Raw genomic sequence first — 21,595 nt, forward strand, 5'->3', positions numbered from 1 at the left:
AGCTCATTCACTGTCATATAAGGAGTCATTGGCATGAGGCGGTTTCAAAAAATGCGGCACTTCCTGATAGGACTTTTATCTGGTTTTCGCCTGTAACATTAGTTAGTCCTTTATCTTGATCAAGTTGAGGGAGAGGTTGTTGTGCTGGCACCAGACGACCAGGTCTCTGACCTCCGCCCTATCGGCTGTCTCATCATTGTTGGTGATCAGGCCTACCACTGTTATCATCGACAAACTTAATGATGGTGTTGGAGTCGTGCCTCGCCATGTAGTCTTGAGTGAACACGGAGTACAGGTGGGGACTGAGCATGCACTCCTGAGGGGCCCCAGCGTTGAGGATGTGTTGTTACCTACCCTTACCACCTGGTGGCGGAACCGTCAGGTAGTCCAGGATCAGTTGTAGAGGGAGGTGTTTAGTCCCAGGGTCCTTAGCTTAGTAATGAGCTATGAGGCCATTGTGGTGTTGAACACTGAGCTGTAGTCAATGAATAGCATTCTCACATTGGTGTCCCTTTTGTCCAGGTGGTTTATGGTATAATGGTGTTGATGTGAGCCATGACCAGCCTTTCAACGCACTTCATGGCTACAGACGTGAGTGCTACGGGTCGGTAGTCATTTAGGCAGGTTACCTTAGTGGTCTTGGGCACATGGACCATGTTGGTCTGTTTGAAATATGTTGGTATTACGGACTTGGACAAGGAGAGGTTGAAAATGTCAGTGAAAACACTTGCCAGTTGGTCAGCGCATGCTCGGAGTACACGTCCTGTTAATCCATCTGGCCCGGCGGCCTTGTGAATGTTGACCTGTTGAAAGGTCTTACTCACAAAGGCTACGGAGAGTGTCATCACACAGTCATCTGGAACAGCTGATGCTCTCATGCATGCTTCAGTGTTACTTGCCAGCTCGCCTGGTAGCCTCGTGTCACTGGGCTATAGTTGGCTGTGCTTCCCTTTGTAGTCTGTAATAGTTTGCAAGACCAACCACACGCGACATGCACCGGAGCCGGTGTAGTACGATTCGATCTTAGTCCTGTATTGACGCTTTGCCTGTTTGATAGTTCATCAGAGGGCATAGCGGAATTTCTTATAAGCTCCCGGGTTAGAGTCCCGCTCCTTGAATGCGGCAGCTCTACCCATTAGCTCAGTGCGATGTTGCCTGTAATCCATGTTTGTGTACTCCTCAATGCCATCGGAGGAATCCGGGAACATATTCCAGTCTGTGCTTCTACACCTGCATTGTTTGCTATTTGGGGTTTTAGGCTGGGTTTATGTACAGCACTTTGAGATATCAGCTGATGTACGAAGGGCTATATAAATACATTTGATTTGATTTGTGCTATAGCTTAGCATCTGCTTCATCTGACCTCTTTCTTCTTGACTGAGTCACTGGTGCTTCCTGCTTTAGTTTTTGTTTTTAAGCAGGAATCAGGAGGATAGAATTACGGTCAGATTTACCAAATGGAGGACGGGGAGAGCTTTGTATGCATCTCTGCGGGTGGAGTGAAGGTGGTCTGGAGCTTTTTCCCCATCTGGTTGCACATTTAACATGCTGAGTTTTCCTGCATTAAAGTCCCTGGCCACTAGGAGCGCCGTCTCTGGATGAGCGTTTTCCTGTTTACTTATGGCCGTATACAGTTAATTGAGTGCTGTCTTAGTGCCAGCATCGGTTTGTTGTGGTATGTAGACAGCTACGAAAAATACAGAGCGAAACTCTCTTGGAAATTAGTGTGGTCTACAGCTTATCATGTGATACTACCGCAGGCGAGCAAAACCTTGAGACTTCCTTAGATTTCGTGCACCAGCAGTTGTTTACCGGAGGCCGCTGTTCTATCCTGCCAGAAAAACATATAACCCGCCAGCTGTATGTTATTCATGATTTCGTTCTTCCACGACTCAGTGAACATAAGATTTTACATTTTTTAATGTCTAGTTGGTAGGATATACGTGATCGTAGTTTGTCTATTTTCTTAACGATTGAGTGTACATTGGCTAATAGGACCAATGGTAAAGGTCGATTACCCTCTTGGTGACAGATCCTATCAAGGCACCCAGATCTTCGTCCATGATACCTGTGTCTCCAACTAATGATGGAGATAAGGGCCTTGCCGGGCGTGTGAAGTAAATCCTTTATCGTCCGACTTGTTGAAGAAAAATAATTCCTCCAGTATGGGGTGGGTAATTGCTGTCCTGATATCTAGAAGCTCTTTTCGGTTATTAGACATGGTGGCAGAAACATGTATAAATAACTTAAAGTGACGATTTTAGTTAGTTAGCTTGCCACCAGAGGACAACGACACAACGAGATGCAACAATTCAAGTTCATTCTGTAAATTACGTTTGGCTTGTAATTGGTGTGAAGCCAGTCCAAACGGGCTTTTCTTGACGCTTTTTGTTTTGATGCAACAGGACCATTCACAGTTGATCTCACTCAGTTTAGCCCAACGCTGATTGGCTATTATTATTATTTTTTTATTTTTTTATCAAGAGACGCCAAATGCTCTCTGGTTTCCATTGCATTCAATGCTGCAGGCGGCAACAATGTCATACTCTTTTTGATCAGATAGATGGCCAACACTCGCTCGGATGCTTTCTCCGGTGAAATACATTCAGCTTCTTGTGAATTTAAGGAAAATTATGAAACACAGAGAGATAAAATATAGATTTCTTTATTGGTCAACTTTTGGTGGAAGCCTGGCTTCCCTTGGCACCCATGAATACACACCACTGATCTTTCGGAACGTAACGTTGTCAAGCACAGGTGCCAATTCTGGTGAGAACTGCCCATAATCCAAACCAAATCCACAATTACATACACAGCAGTGAACCCTCTGAGAGGCAAACAATCAACAACTTATTTGGTTTAGACAGCGATTGTTTCGGCAGATACCTCTGCACATCCATTCTTTGTCTCTTTTACTCACTGTGGTAACCGCGTCCAGTTGGGTCCATCCATCTCAAAATGTTAATCTTGAATTCAGTGGCAAATACCCCAAAAGTCATTAATGACACTCACTACTAGGGACCTGAGGATAATTCCGATGCACCCCCCCCCCCCCAAAAAAAACCCCAGAAAGAATACCTTATTTTCAATAATCCAGAATAAAAAAAAAAGAGCATGGTTGAAAATTGTCTGTGCTCCCACGTACACTAGTTCCCACCCACACAATCCCCTGGCAGCCATATACAGTATAACTAAAGCAGACAAATCTAAATCAAGGGGGAGCAGCCAGGTGCACAACAGGTAAGAACAGGGAGGTGTGAGTATGAAACTAATAGAACACAAAACATGGAAAATTGGCTCCTACACTATCTTCTTCTTTATGTCTACATTTTCACTGCTTCTCTGTTTCACTTTCTTTCCCTCTCTCTCTCCCTCTCTCTCTCTCCATTCTTTCTTCTCTATGACTTGTCCTGTCGCCCTGTCCTGATGAGAACAAACATGCTGTCTCCTACAGGTGATTATTTCTTTGAGCTCGATGAGAGGGCGGTTGTCCCCGGTTACCCCAAACTGATCTACGACCAGTGGGGCATCAGAGGACCTATAGATGCTGCCTTTACTCGCATCAACTGCCAGGGCAAGACCTACATCTTCAAAGTAGGCTACCACTTTTCCCACCACTCACAACACTGCCATAGTATCCTACATCTTCCCCACCACTCACAACACTAATACAGTGTCTTGCATCTTTAAGCTACCACCTTTCCTCACCACTCACAACACTGACACAGCGCCCTATTAAAGGGATAGTTCATCCCAAAGTCAAAAGTATATCAGACGTTTTCACATCTCAAAAGTAGTGTTAAGCAGTGCTTCCCAAACCTTTCCTCATGTACCCCCAGCCAGTCTACTGCTTTGAAGTATTCCAGAACTAGCACAGCTGATTCAAATGGTCACATCATCATCAACCCCTACTTTAGTTGAATCAGCAATGCTAGTTCTGGAATTAAGAACAAATAACTGGGCTGGATGAAGGAGAGGTTTGGGAAACATTGGTCTATGAGCTGTTGTCTGCTGGAATCAATCCCAAATTAACAGGAAAATATGGCCTATGAAACTAACGTTGACTATTTAGATTGGTTCATTTGCTTTGCTTTTCTTTCGCTTGTCTCATCTCAGGGAAATAAGTATTGGCGTTTTGAGGATGATGTTCTGGATGCCGATTACCCTCGGGACATCTCTGTAGGGTTTGAGAAGGTTCCAACTGACGTCGACGCTGCCTTCGCCATACCAGCTCCCGGTCACCATGGCAAAGAGAAGGTCTACTTCTTCAAAGGTATCATACACGCACTTGGCACAAACGTCAATTCAAGGTCTTGTCCATATAGGTCAGCTTAATTTAACTGAAATGACGAGGAAACAATGTTGATTCAACCAATGTGGGCCCAATGGGCAGAATACTGGTAATCTGTGAAACACCTGAAACATAGTGTACTGTGGTGAAACCCTTGAGGGGATTAATCACTTAACTTGAACTGACTTCCCAGAAAACCAAAAATGGTTCTGTGAAAGTTCCCAGAACTTTTGTTAGGTTGCGGCAAAGTGGATTTGGAGGGCCAGTAGGAGGCACTCTTTCCTCTGGTCAATAAATAAATAAATAATGTAATATGATGTAATACTGTATATCCAAATGCCACAGGGCAGTGATTGGGGACATTGCCCTGTGTAGGGTGTTGTCTTTCAGATGGGACGTTAATCGGGTGTCCTGACCCTATGGTTACTACAGAGCCCATGGCACTTATCGTAAAAGTAGGGGTGTTTGCTCCGGTATCCTGTCTATATTCCCTCATACCATTATGGCCACCTAATCACCCCCTGCTTCCAATTTGCTCATTCATCACTCCTCCTCTCCCCTGTAACTATTCCCCAGGTCGTTGCTGTGAATGAGAGCGTGTTCTCAACAAATCAAAAACTGAAAAATTGGGCGTGCAAAATTATTCATCCCCCTTATAAGTTAATACTTTGTAGCGTCACCTTTTGCTGCGATGACAGCTGTAAGTCGCTTGGGGTATGTCTCTATCAGTTTTGCACATCGAGAGACTGAAAATTGTTCCCATTCCTCCTTGCAAAACAGCTCGAGCTCAGTGAGGTTGGATGGAGAGCATTTGTGAACAGCAGTTTTCAGTTCTTTCCACAGATTCTCGATTGGATTCAGGTCTGGACTTTGACTTGGCCATTCTAACACCTGGATATGTTTATTTTTGAACCATTCCATTGTAGATTTTGCTTTATGTTTTGGATCATCGTCTTGTTGGAAGACAAATCTCTGTCACAGTCTCAGGTCTTTTGCAGACTCCATCAGGTTTTCTTCCAGAATGGTCCTGTATTTGGCTCCATCCATCTTCCCATCAATTTTAACGATCTTCCCTGTCCCTGCTGAAGAAAAGCAGGCCCAAACCATTATGCTGCCACCACCATGTTTGACAGTGGGGATGCTGTGTTCAGGGTGTTGCTTTTACGCCAAACATAACGTTTTGCATTGTTGCCAAAAAGTTCAATTTTGGTTTCATCTGACCAGAGCACCTTCTTCCACATGTTTGGTGTGTCTCCCAGGTTGCTTGTGGCAAACTTTAAACGCCACTTTTTATGTATATCTTTAAGAAATGGCTTTCTTCTTGCCACTCTTCCATAAAGGCCAGATTTCTGCAATATACGACTGATTGTTGTCCTATGGACAGAGTCTCCCACCTCAGCTGTAGATCTCTGCAGTTCATCCAGAGTAGTCATGGGCCTCTTGGCTGCATCTCTGATCAGTCTTCTCCTTGTATGAGCTGAAAGTTTAGAAGGACGGCCAGTTCTTGGTAGATTTGCAGTGGTCTGATACTCCTTCCATTTCAATATTATCGCTTGCACAGTGCTCCTTGGGATGTTTAAAGCTTGGGAAATATTTTTGTATCCAAATCCGGCTTTAAACTTCTTCACAACAGTATCTCGGACCTGCCTGGTGTGTTCCTTGTTCTTCATGATGCTCTCTGCGCTTTTAACGGACCTCTGAGACTATCACAGTGCAGGTGCATTTATACGGAGACTTGATTACACACAGGTGGATTGTATTTATCATCATTAGTCATTTAGGTCAACATTGGATCATTCAGAGAGCCTCACTGAACTTCTGGAGAGAGTTTGCTGCACTGAAAGTAAAGGGGCTGAATAATTTTGCACGGCCAATTTTTCAATTTTTGATTTGTTAAAAAAGTTTGAAATATCCAATAAATGTCGTTCCACTTCATGATTGTGTCCCACTTGTTGTTGATTCTTCACAAAAATATACAGTTTTATATCTTTATGTTTGAAGCCTGAAATGTGGTAAAAGGTCACAAAGTTCAAGGGGGCCGAATACTTTCGCAAGGCACTGTATATGAATGTTATCTGATGCTAGGAAGTTATTTATTTCATTAAACGTATGTCTAAGGCTACATACAGTGCATTCATAAAGTATTTCCCCTTTCCCCTTTTCCACATTTTGTGATGTTGCAGCCTTATTCCAAATTAGATCAAATTCATTTTTTCCTCATCAATTTACATGGAATTCTGACAAAGTGAAAACAGGTTTTTAGCAATTGTTGCACATCTATAAAAAAACATATTTAAATACATTTGCAGACCCTTTGCTATGAGACTCGAATATGAGCTCAGGTGCACCCTGTTTCCATTGATCATCCTTGAGATGTTTCTACAACTTGATTGGAGTCCACCTGTGGTAAATTCAATTGATTGGACATGATTTGGGAAGGCACACACCTGTCTATATAAGGTCCCACAGTTGACAGTGCATGTCAGAGCAAAAACCAAGGCATTGGGTCGAAGGAATTGTCTGTAGAGCTCAGAGACAGGATTGTGTCGAGGCATAGATCTGTGGAAGGGTTCCAAAAAATGTCTGCAGCATTGAAGGTCCCCAAAAACACAGTGGCCTCCATCATTCTTAAACGGAAGAAGTTTGGAACCACCAAGACTCTTCCTAGAGCTGGCTGCCTGGCCAAACTGAACAATCCGGGGAAATAGGGCCTTGGTAAGGGAGTTGACCAAGAACTTGATGGTCACTCTGACAGAGCTCCAGAGTTCCTCTGTGGAGATGAGACAACCATCCCTGCAGCACTCCACCAATCAGGACTTTATAGTAGAGTGACCAGGGGGAAGCCACTCCTCAGTACATGAAAGCCCACTAGGAGTTTGCCAAAAGGCACCTACAGACTCTCAGACCATGAGAAACAATGTTCTCTGGTTTGATGAAAACAAGATTTAACTCTTTGACCTGAATGCCAGGCATCACGTCTGGAGGAAACCTGGCACCATCCCTACGGAGAAGCATGGTTGTAACAGCATCATGCTGTGGGGATGTTTTTCAGCGGCAGGGACTCTGAGACTAGTCAGGATCGTGGCAGAGATGAATGGAGCAAAGTACAGAGAGATCCTTGATGAAAACCTGCTGCAGAGCGCTCAGGACCTCAGACTGTGGCGAAGGTTCTACTTCCAACAAGACAACAACTCTAAGCACACTGCCAAGACAACACAGGAGTGGCTTTGGGACTAGTCTCCGAATGTCCTTAAGTGGCCCAGCCAGAGCCAGGACTTGGACCTCGATCTAACATCTCTGGAGAGACCTGAAAATAGCTGTGCAGCGAAGCTCCCCATCCAAACTGTCAAAGCTTGAGATGATCTGCAGAGAGGAATGGGAGAAACTCCCAAAAGCTGTGCCAAGCTTGTTGCATCATACGCAAGAAGACTTAAGGCTGTAATTGCTGTCAAAGGTGCTTCAACAAAGTACTGAGTAAAGGGTCTGACTCCTTATGTAAATGTGATATATTTTTTAATACATTTGCGAACATTTCTAAAAAACTGTTTTTGCTTTGTCATTGTGGGGTATTTTGTGCAGATTTATAGGGAATAATTTTTAAAAAATCAATTTTAGAATAAGTAACGTAACAAAATGTGATAAAGTCAAGGGGTCTGAATACTTTCTGAATGCACTTTAACAGCACAAAGTAAATGGACTGTCCTGGGGCGTTCAAATATGTGCTCAGTTAGAACTTCCTGGGACTGCTCTAGTCACCCTCCCAATGAGTCTCTTGCACCAGACGGCTTACTTCCGCACGTGAGACTGGAACTCCTCTGTCAGTTACAGATGGCGCTAAAGCAAAAACCTTATTGTAATGAACTTGTAAATAAATAACAGTCATGGGTGCGTGTGACCTGATAAACCAATAAACTACATCCAGCAAGAGTAGAAGGAGATGGCACCGGAGAAGAAGGCAGACGTTTTACATGCCCCGAGCCGATTGTTTTTTTGTTTAATCATATTACGAACCCCTTTGGCCTTGCAGTCTAGGGGGGTGGAAACGAGACCCGTAACATATCTCATGCAAATAATAACAGTGAAAAGGAATAGTGAGAACGATAAGAAATTCACAGACAACCTAAACCTACCGTCAAACGCTTTAGGTTTATTTCAAACACACGGTAATGGGGTGTAATGGGAAAAAGCCCCTAAGCTAGTCTTACTGGGTAAAGAACAGCTAGCTAACTTACCAATAAAATACAGTGGTTGGTCCGCCCAGTTCTAACTTGGGTACGGGTAATGTATGCCCAAGGCTGACTTGACTTGGTATCCCCTTTTCCCACCAACAAACAAACAGCCATACACCACAGCAATACATACTCACATGATAGCGGACAATGTGAGATGTAGGCGCAAAAACAAAAGAGATAGTGCAAGAGACAACTGATTGTGATTGTGATTGGGTAAGGGAAAGGGTGTCTTCAGATTGGCAACTGATGACTGCCACCTGTTACTAGGCCAGAAGGAGAGAAAACAAATACACACAGGATACATGTATCCATAACACTCATTTACATTTACATTTAAGTCATTTAGCAGACGCTCTTATCCAGAGCGACTTACAAATTGGTGCATTCACCTTATGACATCCAGTGGAACAGCCACTTTACAATAGTGCATCTACATATTTTAAGGGGGGGGGGTGAGAAGGATTACTTTATCCTATCCTAGGTATTCCTTAAACTCCCACCCTTAGAAGAGCAACCCTATAAAGATTGCGACCAAAGTATTTACAACGAATACCAACAAGTTCAATGAGCAAAGGCAACATAACGAGACATACAAAAATCATACATTTTTAAACACGAGACAAAGCATCTGCCAATACATTATCAGACTCCTTTTTGTGGCGGATCTCCAAATTGTGAATCCAGGCAACAAGTCAGATTTTTAAAATGCTTTTCGGCGAAAGCATGAGAAGCTATTATCTGATAGCATGTAACACCCCAAAAGACCCGCAGGGGACGTAAACAAAATAATTAGCATAGTCGGCGCTACACAAACCGCACAAATAAAATATAAAACATTCATTACCTTTGACCATCTTCTTTGTTGGCACTCCTAGATGTCCCATAATCACTATTGGGTCTTTTTTTCGATTAAATCGGTCCATATATAGCCTAGATATCGATCTATGAAGACTGTGTGATAAATGGAAAAAAATTGCGTTTCATAACGTAACGTCATTTTTTAAAATTCAAAAAGTCGACGATAAACTTTCACAAAACACTTCGAAATACTTTTGTAATGCAACTTTAGGTATTAGTAAACATTAATTAGCGATCAAATTAATCACGAGACGAAGTGTTTTCTATAGGGGTCCGTCCTGAAATACTGTCCGTGTATTTCTCAACCAAAATATCCGGTCGGAGACCGGAAAAAATGGGCTGTCTCTTGTTCGTTTGACCAAGAAACAAATCCTAGGCAAATGACAAGACTGTTGACATCGTGTGGAAGCTGTAGGTACTGCAACCTCAGCCATATTTAATGTCTTTCGCCCATAACAATGGGTTTAAGCGGTGGATGGATATATTTTTCCACTTTCAGTGATCAGATTTTCCTGCACTTTCCAATGAAACGCACGTTCTGTTAAAGTCACAGCCGTGATTTAACCAGTTTTATAAACGTCTGAGTGTTTTCTATCCACACATACTAATCATATGCATATACTATATTCCTGGCATGAGGAGCAGGGCGCTGAAATGTTGCGCGATTTTTAACAGAATATTCGAAAAAGTAGAGGGTAGACTGAAGAGGTTAATTCAATACCCTGCATGTGTATTTTAATGAACGTTTGAGTTTTAACTAATACTATTAGCATTTAGCGTAGCGCATTTGCATTTCCAGAGCTCTAGATGGGACGCCTGTGCGCCAGGTAGGAGCAAGTGGTTTTAATCCACCTGTTGTGTCAGATGTTGAAATTATGCTTTACGGCAAAAGCAATCCAAGCGTTTGTGTAAGTTTATTGATCGCACAACAATACATTAAGTACACTTAGCATCAGGAAGCTTGGTCACGAAAATCAGAAAAGCAATCAAATTAATTGTTTACCTTTGATGATCTTCGGATGTTTTCACTCACGAGACTCCCAGTTACACAACAAATGTTCCTTTTCTTCCATAAAGATTATTTTTATATCCAAAATACCTCCGTTTGTTTGTCGCGTTATGTTCAGAAATCCACAGGAAAGAGCGGTCACGACAACGCAGACGAAAATTCCAAATAGCTTCCATAATGTCCACAGAAACATGTCAAACGTTTTTTATAATCAATCCTCAGGTTGTTTTTAAAATATATAATCGATAATATATCAACTGCAAATGTCTTTCACAGTAGGAGAGGGAAAAGCAATAACTATCCAAACTCTGTTGCGCGAGTAAAACTCAAGTGGCCACTTGACGCGATGTTATCATTCTGGCTCATTTTTCTGAATAAAAGCCTGAAACTATGTCTGAAGACTGTTGACACCTTGTGGAAGTGATATGCCTTTAAATCCAGCAAAGGGATGCTATGGAACATAGAGTTTTCAAAATAGAAGCCACTTCCTGTTTTGATTTTCCTCAGGGTTTCGCCTGCAATATCAGTTCTGTTATACTCACAGACAATATTTTGACAGTTTTGGAAACTTTAGAGTAATTCCTATCCAATACTACTAATACTATGCATATATTAGCAACTGAGACTGAGGAGCTGGCCGTTTACAATGGGCACCTTTTCATCCAAGCTACTCAATACTGCCCCCACAGCCATAAAAGGTTAAGCAGACCATCATGGTCCCTGTGCCCATGAACAACTAAGGTAACCTGCCTGAATGACTACCGACCCGTAGCACTCACGTCTGTAGCCATGAAGTGCTTTGAAAGGCTGGTCATGGCTCACATCAACACCATCATCCCAGACACCCTAGAAACACTCCAATTTGCATACCAACCGAAAAGATCCACAGATGATGCAATCTATATTGCACTCCACACTGCCCTTTCCCACATGGACAAAAGGAACACCTATGTGAGAATGTTATTCATTGACGACAGCTCATCGTTCAATACCATAGCACAGGTGTCCCTCAGGGCTGCGTGCTCAGTCCCCTCCTGTCCTGCCAGGCACAACTCCAACACCATCATTACATTTGCTGATGACACAACAGCGGTAGGCTTGATCACTGACAACGACGAGACAGCCTATAGGGAGGAGGTCAAAGACCTGACCGTGTGGTGGAAGGACAACAACCTCTCCCTCAACGTGATCAAGACAAAATAGATGATTGTGGACTATAGGAAAAAGAGGACCGACCACGCCCCCATTCTCATTGACATTGCTGCAGTGGAGTAGGTTGAGAGCTTCAGGTTCCTTGGTGTCCGCATCACCAACAAACTAACATGATCCAAGCACACCATGACACTCGTGAAGAGGGCACGACAACACCTATTCCCCCTCAGGAGACTGAAAAGATTTGGCATGGGTCCTCAGGTCCTCAAAAGGTTATACAGCTGCACCATCGAGAGCATCCTCACTGGTTGCATCACTGCCTGGTATGGCAACTGCTCGGATTCTGACCGCAAGGCACTACAGAGGGTAGTGCGAATAGCCCAGTAAATCACTTCCTGCAATCCAGGACAAAAAAAGCATAAAACCTGGTGTATCAAAAAGCATGATCAAATGAATTAGCCAGCTACTGTATTTTGAGAAACATTGAGATATAATTTGGTCAATATTTGGGGTCAAATTAAACATGTTATCTACCTGGTAGCTTGCTCGCTAGTTAGACTTGAAACTGGCACTGGAACTATCTAAATGAATGTCTTACTAACTCGGAAATATGAAGATATTTCAGAATGAAAGTTAACTGGCTAGCGCATCATGCTTTGTGACATTATATTAGCTATCTCATTTAGATTGTATTTTCACTTATTGCATCTGCATGCCTGTTGAGTTCTCCTTGGTGCACTCATTCGTTCATGAGATGGCTGCTCATTCTAAATGTCAACTGCCCGGCACCCTCCACAGCAACCCGCCAAAGCCCCCATCATTTCTCCTTTACACAAATCCAGATAGCCGATGTTCTGAAAGAGCTGCAAAATCTGGACCCCTACAAATCAGCCGGGCTAGACAATCTGGACCCTCTCTTTCTAAAATTATCTGCAGAAATTGTTGCAACCCCTATTACTAGCCTGTTCAACCTCTCTTTCATATCGTCTAAGATTCCCAAAGATTGGAAAGCTGCCGCGGTCATCCCCCACTTCAAAGGGGGTGACACTCTAGACCCAAACTGCTACAGACCTATATCTATCCAACCCTGTCTTTCTAAGGTCTTTGAAAGCCAAGTTAACAAACAGATTACTGACCATTTCGAATCCCACCATACCTTCTCCGCTATGCAATCTGGTTTCAGAGCTGGTCATAGGTGCACCTCAGCCACGCTCAAGGTTCTAAACAACATCATAACCGCCATCGATAAGAGACATTTCTGTGCAGCCGTATTCATCGACCTGGCCAAGGCTTTCGACTCTGTCAATCACAACATTCTTATTGGCAGACTCGACAGCCTTGGTTTCTCAAATGATTGCCTCGCCTGATTGCCTCGTTTACCAACTAATTCTCTGATAGAGTTCAGTGTGTCAAATCGGAGGGCCTGTTGTCTGGACCTCTGACAGTCTCTATGGGTGTGCCACAGGGTTAAATTCTCAGGGCGACTCTCTTTTCTGTATACATCAATGATGTTGCTCTTGCTGCTGGTGATTCTCTGATCCACCTCTACGCAGACGACACCATTCTGTATACTTCTGGCCCCTCCTTGGACACTGTGTTAACTAACATCCAGACGAGCTTCAATGCCATACAACTCTCCTTCCGTGACCTCCAACTGCTCTTAAACGCAAGTAAAACTAAATGCATGCTTTTCAATCGATCACTGCACGCACCTGCTCGCCCGTCCAGCATCACTACTCTGGACGGCTCTGACTTAGAATACGTGGACAACTACAAATACCTGGGTGTCTGGTTAGACTGTAAACTCTCCAGACTCACATTAAGCATCTCCAATCCAAAATTAAATCTAGAATCACCTTCCTATATCGCAACAAAGCATCCTTCACACTCATGCTGCCAAATACCCTCGTAAAACTGACCATCCTACCGATCCTCGACTTTGGCGATGTCATCTATAAAATAGCCTTCAACACTCTATTCAACAAACTGGATGCAGTCTATCACAGTGCCCTCCATTTTGTCACCAAAGCCCCATGCACTACCCACCCTTGCGACCTGTATGTTCTCGTCAGTTGGCCCTCGCTTCATACTCGTCGCCAAACCCACTGGCTACAGGTTATCTACAAGTCTCTGCTAGGTAAAGCCCCGCCTTATCTCAGCTCACTGGTCACCATAGCAGCACCCACTCGTAGCACGCGCTCCAGCAGGTATATCTCTCTGGTCACCCCCAAAGCCAATTCCTCTTTTGGTCGTCTTTCCTTCCAGTTCTCTGCTGCCCATGACTGGAACGAATGACAAAAATCTCGGAAGCTGGAGACTCACATCTCCATCACTAGCTTGAAGCACCAGCTGTCAGAGCAGTTTACAGATCACTGCACCTGTATTTAGCCTATCTGTAAACAGCCCACCTACCTCATCCCCATACTCGTATTTATTTATTTATTTATTTTGCTCCTTGCACCCCAATATCTCTACCTGCACATTCATCTTCTGCCGATCTACCATTCCAGTGTTTAATTGCTATATTGTCATTACTTCGCCACCATGGCCTAACTTACCTCATTTGCACTCACTGTATATAGACTTTTTGTTTTCTTTTGTTCTACTGTATTATTGACTGTATGTTTTGTTTATTCCATGTGTTGTTGTATGTGTCGAATTGCTACGCTTTATCTTGGCCAGGTCGCAGTTGCAAATGAGAACTTGTTCTCAACTAGCCTACCTGGTTAAATAAAGGTGAAATATATATTTTTTAAATAGTATAATCTAATCTGTTCAAAACAGTGGCAGCATGTGCAGCAGAAATAGGTGTATTTATGCTATTGTTCAAATGCATAGAACACTTCATAAATTATATCTTCTCAAAAAATTACTGGTAGTTCAAAGAATTGGCATCATATTTCCGTCATGATATTCTGGAAACCTTTAAATAAGGTAGACCAGGCATTAAAGGAATTTCCTGTGCAACCTAGATTAAACATTGTATGAATGTCATCACAACTGAGCATATTTTGTGTTTTGGGAACCTATCTCTTGTAATGTACCCACACTGTTCCCACAACCTTATTAAATGTTCTGGGAACCACCCTAATTTTTGCACCCTATTAAAAACCTTGTTATGATCGGCTCAATTGACCAGGTTTTGTGTTTTGGGAACATATCTCTTGTCATGTTCCCATAATGTTACCACAACCTAAATAAATGTGTTAAACTTTTTAATGTTTTTTAAAAGTTATTTTCTTGGAATGCTCTTGTAACATCAGGTGAATGTTTTTGGCACTGTAAAAGAAACATTGTATAATGTTATGTTCACAGAACTGGGTATGTTCCCGGATTTCTGGGATGCAATTTACATTTATTTATTTATTATTTAACCTTTATTTAACTAAATGAATTGAATTGCTTTAATAGACTTGAATTGATGTAACCGTTATTTTCTCCCTATACAGGGGACCAGTACTACCAGTATGAGTTTAAGCACCAGCCGTCTCACGAAGAGTGTGTGCGCTTGACTAAGTCGTCCCCCTCTGTGCTCTTCACGCGCTACACCGACCTGTACTGTGATGATACCTGGGAGAACCTTTTCACAATGCTTTTCCAAGGCCGTAAGACACAGATGTGTGTGTGTGTGTGCACGTGTCTCTGTGTGTGTGTGCATGCATTCTTGTCCGTGTGTGTTTGTCAAAGTGTCTTTAACTCTGCCTAATTTAAAGTAACTCCTACCGTCTCTTTTTGCAGTGCATGGCCACAAAAAGGGCCCACGGTTCATCAATAAAGACTGGGTGGGGATCAAGTCCCCCATAGACGCTGCCATGGTGGGCCGTCTTTACATCAGCCCTAAACCCACTCCCTCCCCATCCCCCACCCCCAGGAGACGAGCCAATAGATGGAGGAAGGACAAGAGGCGGGGTCAGAGAGGCAGGGCCAGACAGACTCGCTCAGCGTACTTTGAGGATTTTTTTTTAGATGACCACGACTGGTAGGTTTAGTACTCTAGCCTAATGCAGTGCAGGCTTTTGTGCCATCCCAGCACTGATGACTGGTACTGTACTAACTCGTATCACACAGCAGCAACTGTGTCCACCTGATCTGGTGTGTTAGACCTGGGCTGGAATAAAAGCCTGCCCAACTCAGTGCTTTTTACCAAGTATTTTCTAAGGCCAATTATCTTAATATCTCTATATGTGATGATTTGATGATGTTTGGTTGTCCACACATTAGTGAGGGGTAAAGATATGGACCTTAAAGGAGATTTTAAGCTGATGACGGTGTGTGTGTGTGTGTGTGTGTGTGTGTGTGTGTGTGTGTGTGTGTGTGTGTGTGTGTGTGTGTGTGTGTGTGTGTGTGTGTGTGTGTGTGTGTGTGTGTGTGTGTGTGTGTGTGTGTGTGTGTGTGTGTGTGTGTGTGTGTGTGTGATATAGGATGGGAGGAGGCTTCACATATGACTACAGTGACTACACCCCCACACACACTACACACGACAAGACACTGCCTGTCCAGAACGTCTACTTCTTCAAGAAAGGTAACAGTACACATGCACACACGAACACAGACAAACATAGGCATCAACTCACACACACAACGTACATACACACTCATACACCAGACCTGGGTTCAAATACATGTGTATGTGGCCCGAATCAACTACCTCTATTGGAAGTATTTGAAAGTATTTCCAAATACATTCCAGTATTCAACTATTTGTTTTTCAAAATAAAAAATATGTGAATACTTCCTTTTAAATGGATATAAAACTAATTGAGATATTTGGACCGAGGTCTCTCTCTCTCTCTCACACACACACACACACACACACACACACACACACACACACACACACACACACACACACACACACACACACACACACACACACACACACACACACACACACACACACACACACACACACACACACACACACACACACACACACACACACACACACCTTCTTGTTCTGATCATCAGTTTATTTGATTGTTTTCTGCCACCAGATAAATACTACAGGGTGGATCTCCAGACCAAACACATTGACTTTGCCAGCCCTCCCTACCCACGATCCATTGCCAAGTACTGGCTGGGCTGCAAACAGGAGTCTGGCCTGGACAGAGAAGAGATAGACAGACATTACGAGCCAATGGCAGAAAAGAAATGAAAAGCGATAGACAATACAAGCTGATGATGACTTTTATTACAAAGTTACATAAGTTCAATATAGATGATCTAATCATAATGGTAGCGTACAATGAAAAACATACTATAGTAGTCATTCTTGCATTGTTTGTATTGACTAAAGATGGTCAACCTGATACATCAGTCTACACTGTCTATTTAGGTTGACACGATTAAATAAAATATTAATGATTTGTATCTTTGAGTTGCCTTGTGTCCTCTCTTTTTCTAATATATGGTTAATCAGTTTTTGGCACCCTATTTAAAAAAGAAGAAGAATGTTTTAACCTTTAACTAGGTAAGTCAGTTAATTAATTAAGAGCAAATTCCTATTTACAACGATGGCCTACTCCGGCCGAACCTTAACCCGGACGACCCTGGGTCAATTGTGTGCCCCCTATGGGACTCCGAATCATGGCCGGTTGTGAAAGAACCTGGTTTGATTCCAGGTTTGTGTAGTGATGCCTCTAGCACTGAGATGTAGTGCCTTAGACCGCTGCCCCACTCAGGAGCCTATTCTCTATAGAGTCAACTACTTTTGACCAAGGCCCATTGGGCTCTGCTCAAAAGTAATGCACTATGTAGGGAATAGGGTGTCATTTCAGACACACTATAAGAAATTACCTCAAGTCGAGAGATTGGGCTTGTTTATTGTATGTCCCTGGTCAAAGTATCAAAGTGGCAGCACAGAACCAGTTTAGCTCTGGCTACGTTCCAATTCTCTTCAACATCGTCCTTCCTTCTTTGCCTCCTATTTCCTCATCTCATAAATCATATGAATGGGCTTGATTGGTGACAGCATCATAGGAGGGAACCTAATGTAGAGGTCATGTGAGAGATTGAAGATTTGCTTTATCTCAATTGTTTTCTGTTTGACCCTCTGCATTGTAAAGACATTTAAATAGGTGGTTGTGGGAAAGTGCACTAAGATGCCTATGATACCTAGAAAATACTCTGGTCTCCTTAAAGTGGAACAACGGCAAATTTAGGAAAAAGGTTTAGGTACTTTAACAAGTCTGACTCAGTCTGCACCTCTCACTCAGGGAGGGCGAGATAGAGCTAGAGTGCCTTCAGAAAGTATTCATACTCCTTGACTTATTCCACATTTTGTTGTGTTACAGCCTGAATTCAAAATGTATTAAATACAGTTTTAGTAAAACTTTACTTGACACCCTTAACAATGTCATATGTCATAACAGCAGACATAACTTGTCATAATCTGTCATAACACTGTCATGACCCACATATTTACACTTGTTGTGAAACATATTGCATTATTTTATGGCTGGTTATGACAGGTACATGTCAAAACCAACATCTATTCAAATATTTTTTTTCCCTGCCAAGAAGTATCTTTCCTTTGAAAGTTTGTTAAAACAAATCACCTGCGCCGAATACAACAGGTGTAGACCTTACAGTGAAATGATTACTTACAAGACCTTAACCAAATATGCTTTTAGAAGATTTAAGAAAAAGAAGTGCTAGGTAAGTAAAAAAATACATGAGTAAATAATAGAAAATAAAAGTAACAAATAATTAAACATTCGCGCGGCTATATACAGGGGGTACCGGTACAGAGTCAATGTGCGGTCGAGGTAATTGAGGTAATATGTGCATGTAGGTAGAGATATCATAGATAATAAACAGAGAGTAGCAGCAGCATAAAAGAGCGGCCTAGGTAGCCCTTTGATTAGCTGTTCGGGAGCCTTATGGCTTTGGGGTAGAAGCTTTTAATTTAAAAAAATGAAGAATACTTTTGGACCTAGACTTGGCGCTCCGGTACCATTTTCCGTAGCAGAAAGAAAAGCCTATGACTAGCGTGGCTGGAGTCTTTTACAATTTTTAGGTCCTTCCTCTGACACTGCCTGGTATAGAGGTCCTGGATGGCAGGAAGCTTGGCCCTAGTGATGTACTGGGCCATGCGCACTATCCTCTGTGGTCGGAGGCGGAGCAGTTGCCATACCAGGAACACCAGGCAGTGATGCAACCAGGCTCTCAATTGTGCAGCTGTTAGAGCCTTTTGAAGATCTGAGGACTCATACCAAATCTTTTCAGTCTCCTGAGGGGGATAAGGTTTTGTCGTGCCCTCTTCACAACTGTCTTGGTCTGCATGGACCATGATAGTTTTTTTGTGATGTGGACACCAAGGAACGTGAAGCTCTCAACGTTCTCCACTGCAGCCCTGTCGATGAGAATGGGGGCGTGCTCGGTCCTCCTATTCCTGTAGTCCACAATCATCTCCTTTTGTCTTGTTTACATTTTTTTTGTATGTATTTATTGAATATTCCAAATATACTATATACTTGCAGTGAAGCCGCTCAACAACTACATCATACCAGTCATCCAACAGATTCTCATTCAGAGCTACACACAGAAGCATCCAGGGCCACCAGGCCAAAAAACATGAACACGAACCCTCCAAGATCCCCCCCCCCCCCAATGCACCAACAACTAAGACAATGAACTAAAAAGGAAAAGACAGAAGAAAACAACGACAATGCAAAAAATATATATAATACATTTCAAACAAAGGACATCAAGGACAACTAAAATCATAACAGCAATGCCAACTGTATATGTTTGTGTGCATGTCTGGCACTATTATGTGTATGTGTGTGTGTTCTTGTATGTGTTTATTTGAATGAGATTGTGTGTGTATGCATGTGTACTGTCAAACGTTGGGTGTAGCTGGTGCATGGAAGCAAAGCACTTTACTGAGGCAATTACTAGAACAGATGCAACCGCGTCACAAAAACAAATGTCCACAGAACAAGTGAGGCAGCACAAAGTACAACAACCAAGTACAAAGTACTGGCTGCTACAAAGCACGGGTACAAAACCAAACCCGGCGTAAACGAGCTGGAAGCGTGCCAACCTTGACAATAAACAATACCCCACACAGATATGGAGGGAACAAGAGGGCTAAATACACATAGTAATTATGAGGAGGTGTAAACCAGGTGTGCAGGAAAACAAGACAAAACAAATGGAAAATGAAAGGTGGAGCGGCGATGGCTAGAAGACCGGTGACGTCGACCGTGGAACGTCGCCCGAACAAGGAGAAAGACCGACTTCGGCGGAAGTCGTGACATGTACAAACACCTGCATTTATTGTTTCCTCTATCCTAAAGCTTTTTTTTATGTATTGAAAATTAAATACAGTCCATGCAATTTATTAGTATTACTTGTTAAGCAAATGTTTACTCCTGAACTTGTTTAGGCTTGCCATTGACTCAAGACATTTCATCTTTTCATTTTTTATTAATAAAAGAAACATGTCTCAAAACACAATTCCACTTTGACATTATGGAGTATTGTGTGTCGGCCAGTGACACAGCATATAAATTGAATTTTTTTTTTATTCAGGCTGTAACTCAACAAAATGTGGAATAATTAAAAGGTGTGTGAAAAATGTCTAATACATTTACATTACATTTAAGTCATGAGATATTTCTGTATTTCATTTTCAATACATTTGCAAACATTTCTAAAAAGATGTTTTCACTTCGTCATGGGGTTTTGTGTGTAGATGGTTATGATTTAAAAACATATATTTAATAAATTTTGAATTCAGGCTGTAGCACAACAAAATGTGGAATAAGTTAAGGGCTACAAATACTTTCAGATAGCACTGTACTTCACAAGGTTATTCACAAATGACAATAATTTACAAATGACGCAAGAGATTTAGTTTGCATGACAGGGCCAAATTGCCTTTCTCAAGCGAGCAAGAGAATGTGATAGAGTGTGGCTGGTATGGCATTTTGTCAGCAGGTGATTGTCAAGAAAATAACTGCCGGTTGCATGGTAATTGACCGTTAAATTACATAAACACATTTAGCATCTCCTGGCTTCTCATGCATAGCCTACAAGCCACTGATGACTTGTAGGCTATGCGTCTTCCTACACACCTTTGGAACATCTACATTTTTAAAAGTCTAATAAATCCAAAGCCTACACCATCACAATACATCCATTATTTATTTTAGACAAGTCTAAAGAACCATGATATGAAAAAAGTGTAGCGGGAGTTGTACTTGCTATTTGTTTAGATTTCCGTGGCATCATTTTTGAAAATCATTTTATAGTATGAAGAATAAAATTGTACATAGCTGAATAAAATAACAAATACATTCAGCTATTCTGTGTTGAGCGGTTAACAATGAAACAGGTATTCCTATATGCGTAATTTAGAGTTATTGTCACGACGATTGTCAAGATGTCACCGGTCTTCTAGCCATTATTAATCCATTTTTCATTTTCCATTGGATTTGTCTTGTCTTCCTACACACCTGGTTTCAATCCCATTCATTACATGTTGTGTATTTAACCATCTGTTTCCCATCATGTCTTTGTCAGAGATTGTTTCTTGTTTCAGTTTCGTGTTGTTTGTATTTGGTGCACGACAGGTCCTCATACCCAATTTGATTTTATGGTTTTGGAGTTATGTTTTGTTTTATTAAATTACTCCATTTACCAAGTTTATTCTCCTGCGCCTGACTTCCCTGCCACCTATACACACATTTGTGACAGAATCTCTGACCACCAATGAAGTCAGCAGGAGAAGGTACCCCGACCATGGAAGTGGAGGAGCGCGTCATGGAACATACGGGGATGATTTCCAAACTGAGCGTCGCCATGGATCGCGTTGTCCAGAATATGGACCGCTGGGAGACACAGGGAGTTTTCCCAGCGCCTCCACCAGCACAACCGGGGTCTCCCGTGAACGCCCCTTTCCCACCTGAACCTAACAGGATCCAGCTATCCATGCCACAGGGATACGACGGAGATGCTGCTGGCTGCCAGAGTTTCCTTCTTAAACTATGCCTGTACCTGGCCATGGTCCACCCAGCTCAACGGAGCATGAGAGGAGTTTCGCCC

At 42.5% G+C, this 21,595-nt stretch overlaps 1 protein-coding gene across 1 annotated transcript in view; it reads left to right on the forward strand.

Moving 5' to 3' along the window:
* The window catches only part of vtnb (vitronectin b), a 32,725-nt gene extending 15,813 nt beyond the window's left edge, over positions 1–16,912 (forward strand). The window contains exons 4-9 of the mRNA XM_046297768.1: positions 3,455–3,594; positions 4,117–4,273; positions 14,992–15,147; positions 15,281–15,521; positions 15,964–16,064; positions 16,537–16,912. Coding sequence (XP_046153724.1) covers positions 3,455–3,594; positions 4,117–4,273; positions 14,992–15,147; positions 15,281–15,521; positions 15,964–16,064; positions 16,537–16,697 — 956 coding nt within the window. The 3' untranslated portion in view covers positions 16,698–16,912. The remainder of the gene's footprint in view (positions 1–3,454; positions 3,595–4,116; positions 4,274–14,991; positions 15,148–15,280; positions 15,522–15,963; positions 16,065–16,536) is intronic.
* The last annotated feature ends 4,683 nt before the right edge of the window (positions 16,913–21,595 follow it).

The sequence above is a fragment of the Oncorhynchus gorbuscha genome, linkage group LG14 (assembly GCF_021184085.1).
Source record: "Oncorhynchus gorbuscha isolate QuinsamMale2020 ecotype Even-year linkage group LG14, OgorEven_v1.0, whole genome shotgun sequence".
NCBI classification, from domain to species: Eukaryota; Metazoa; Chordata; class Actinopteri; order Salmoniformes; family Salmonidae; genus Oncorhynchus; species Oncorhynchus gorbuscha.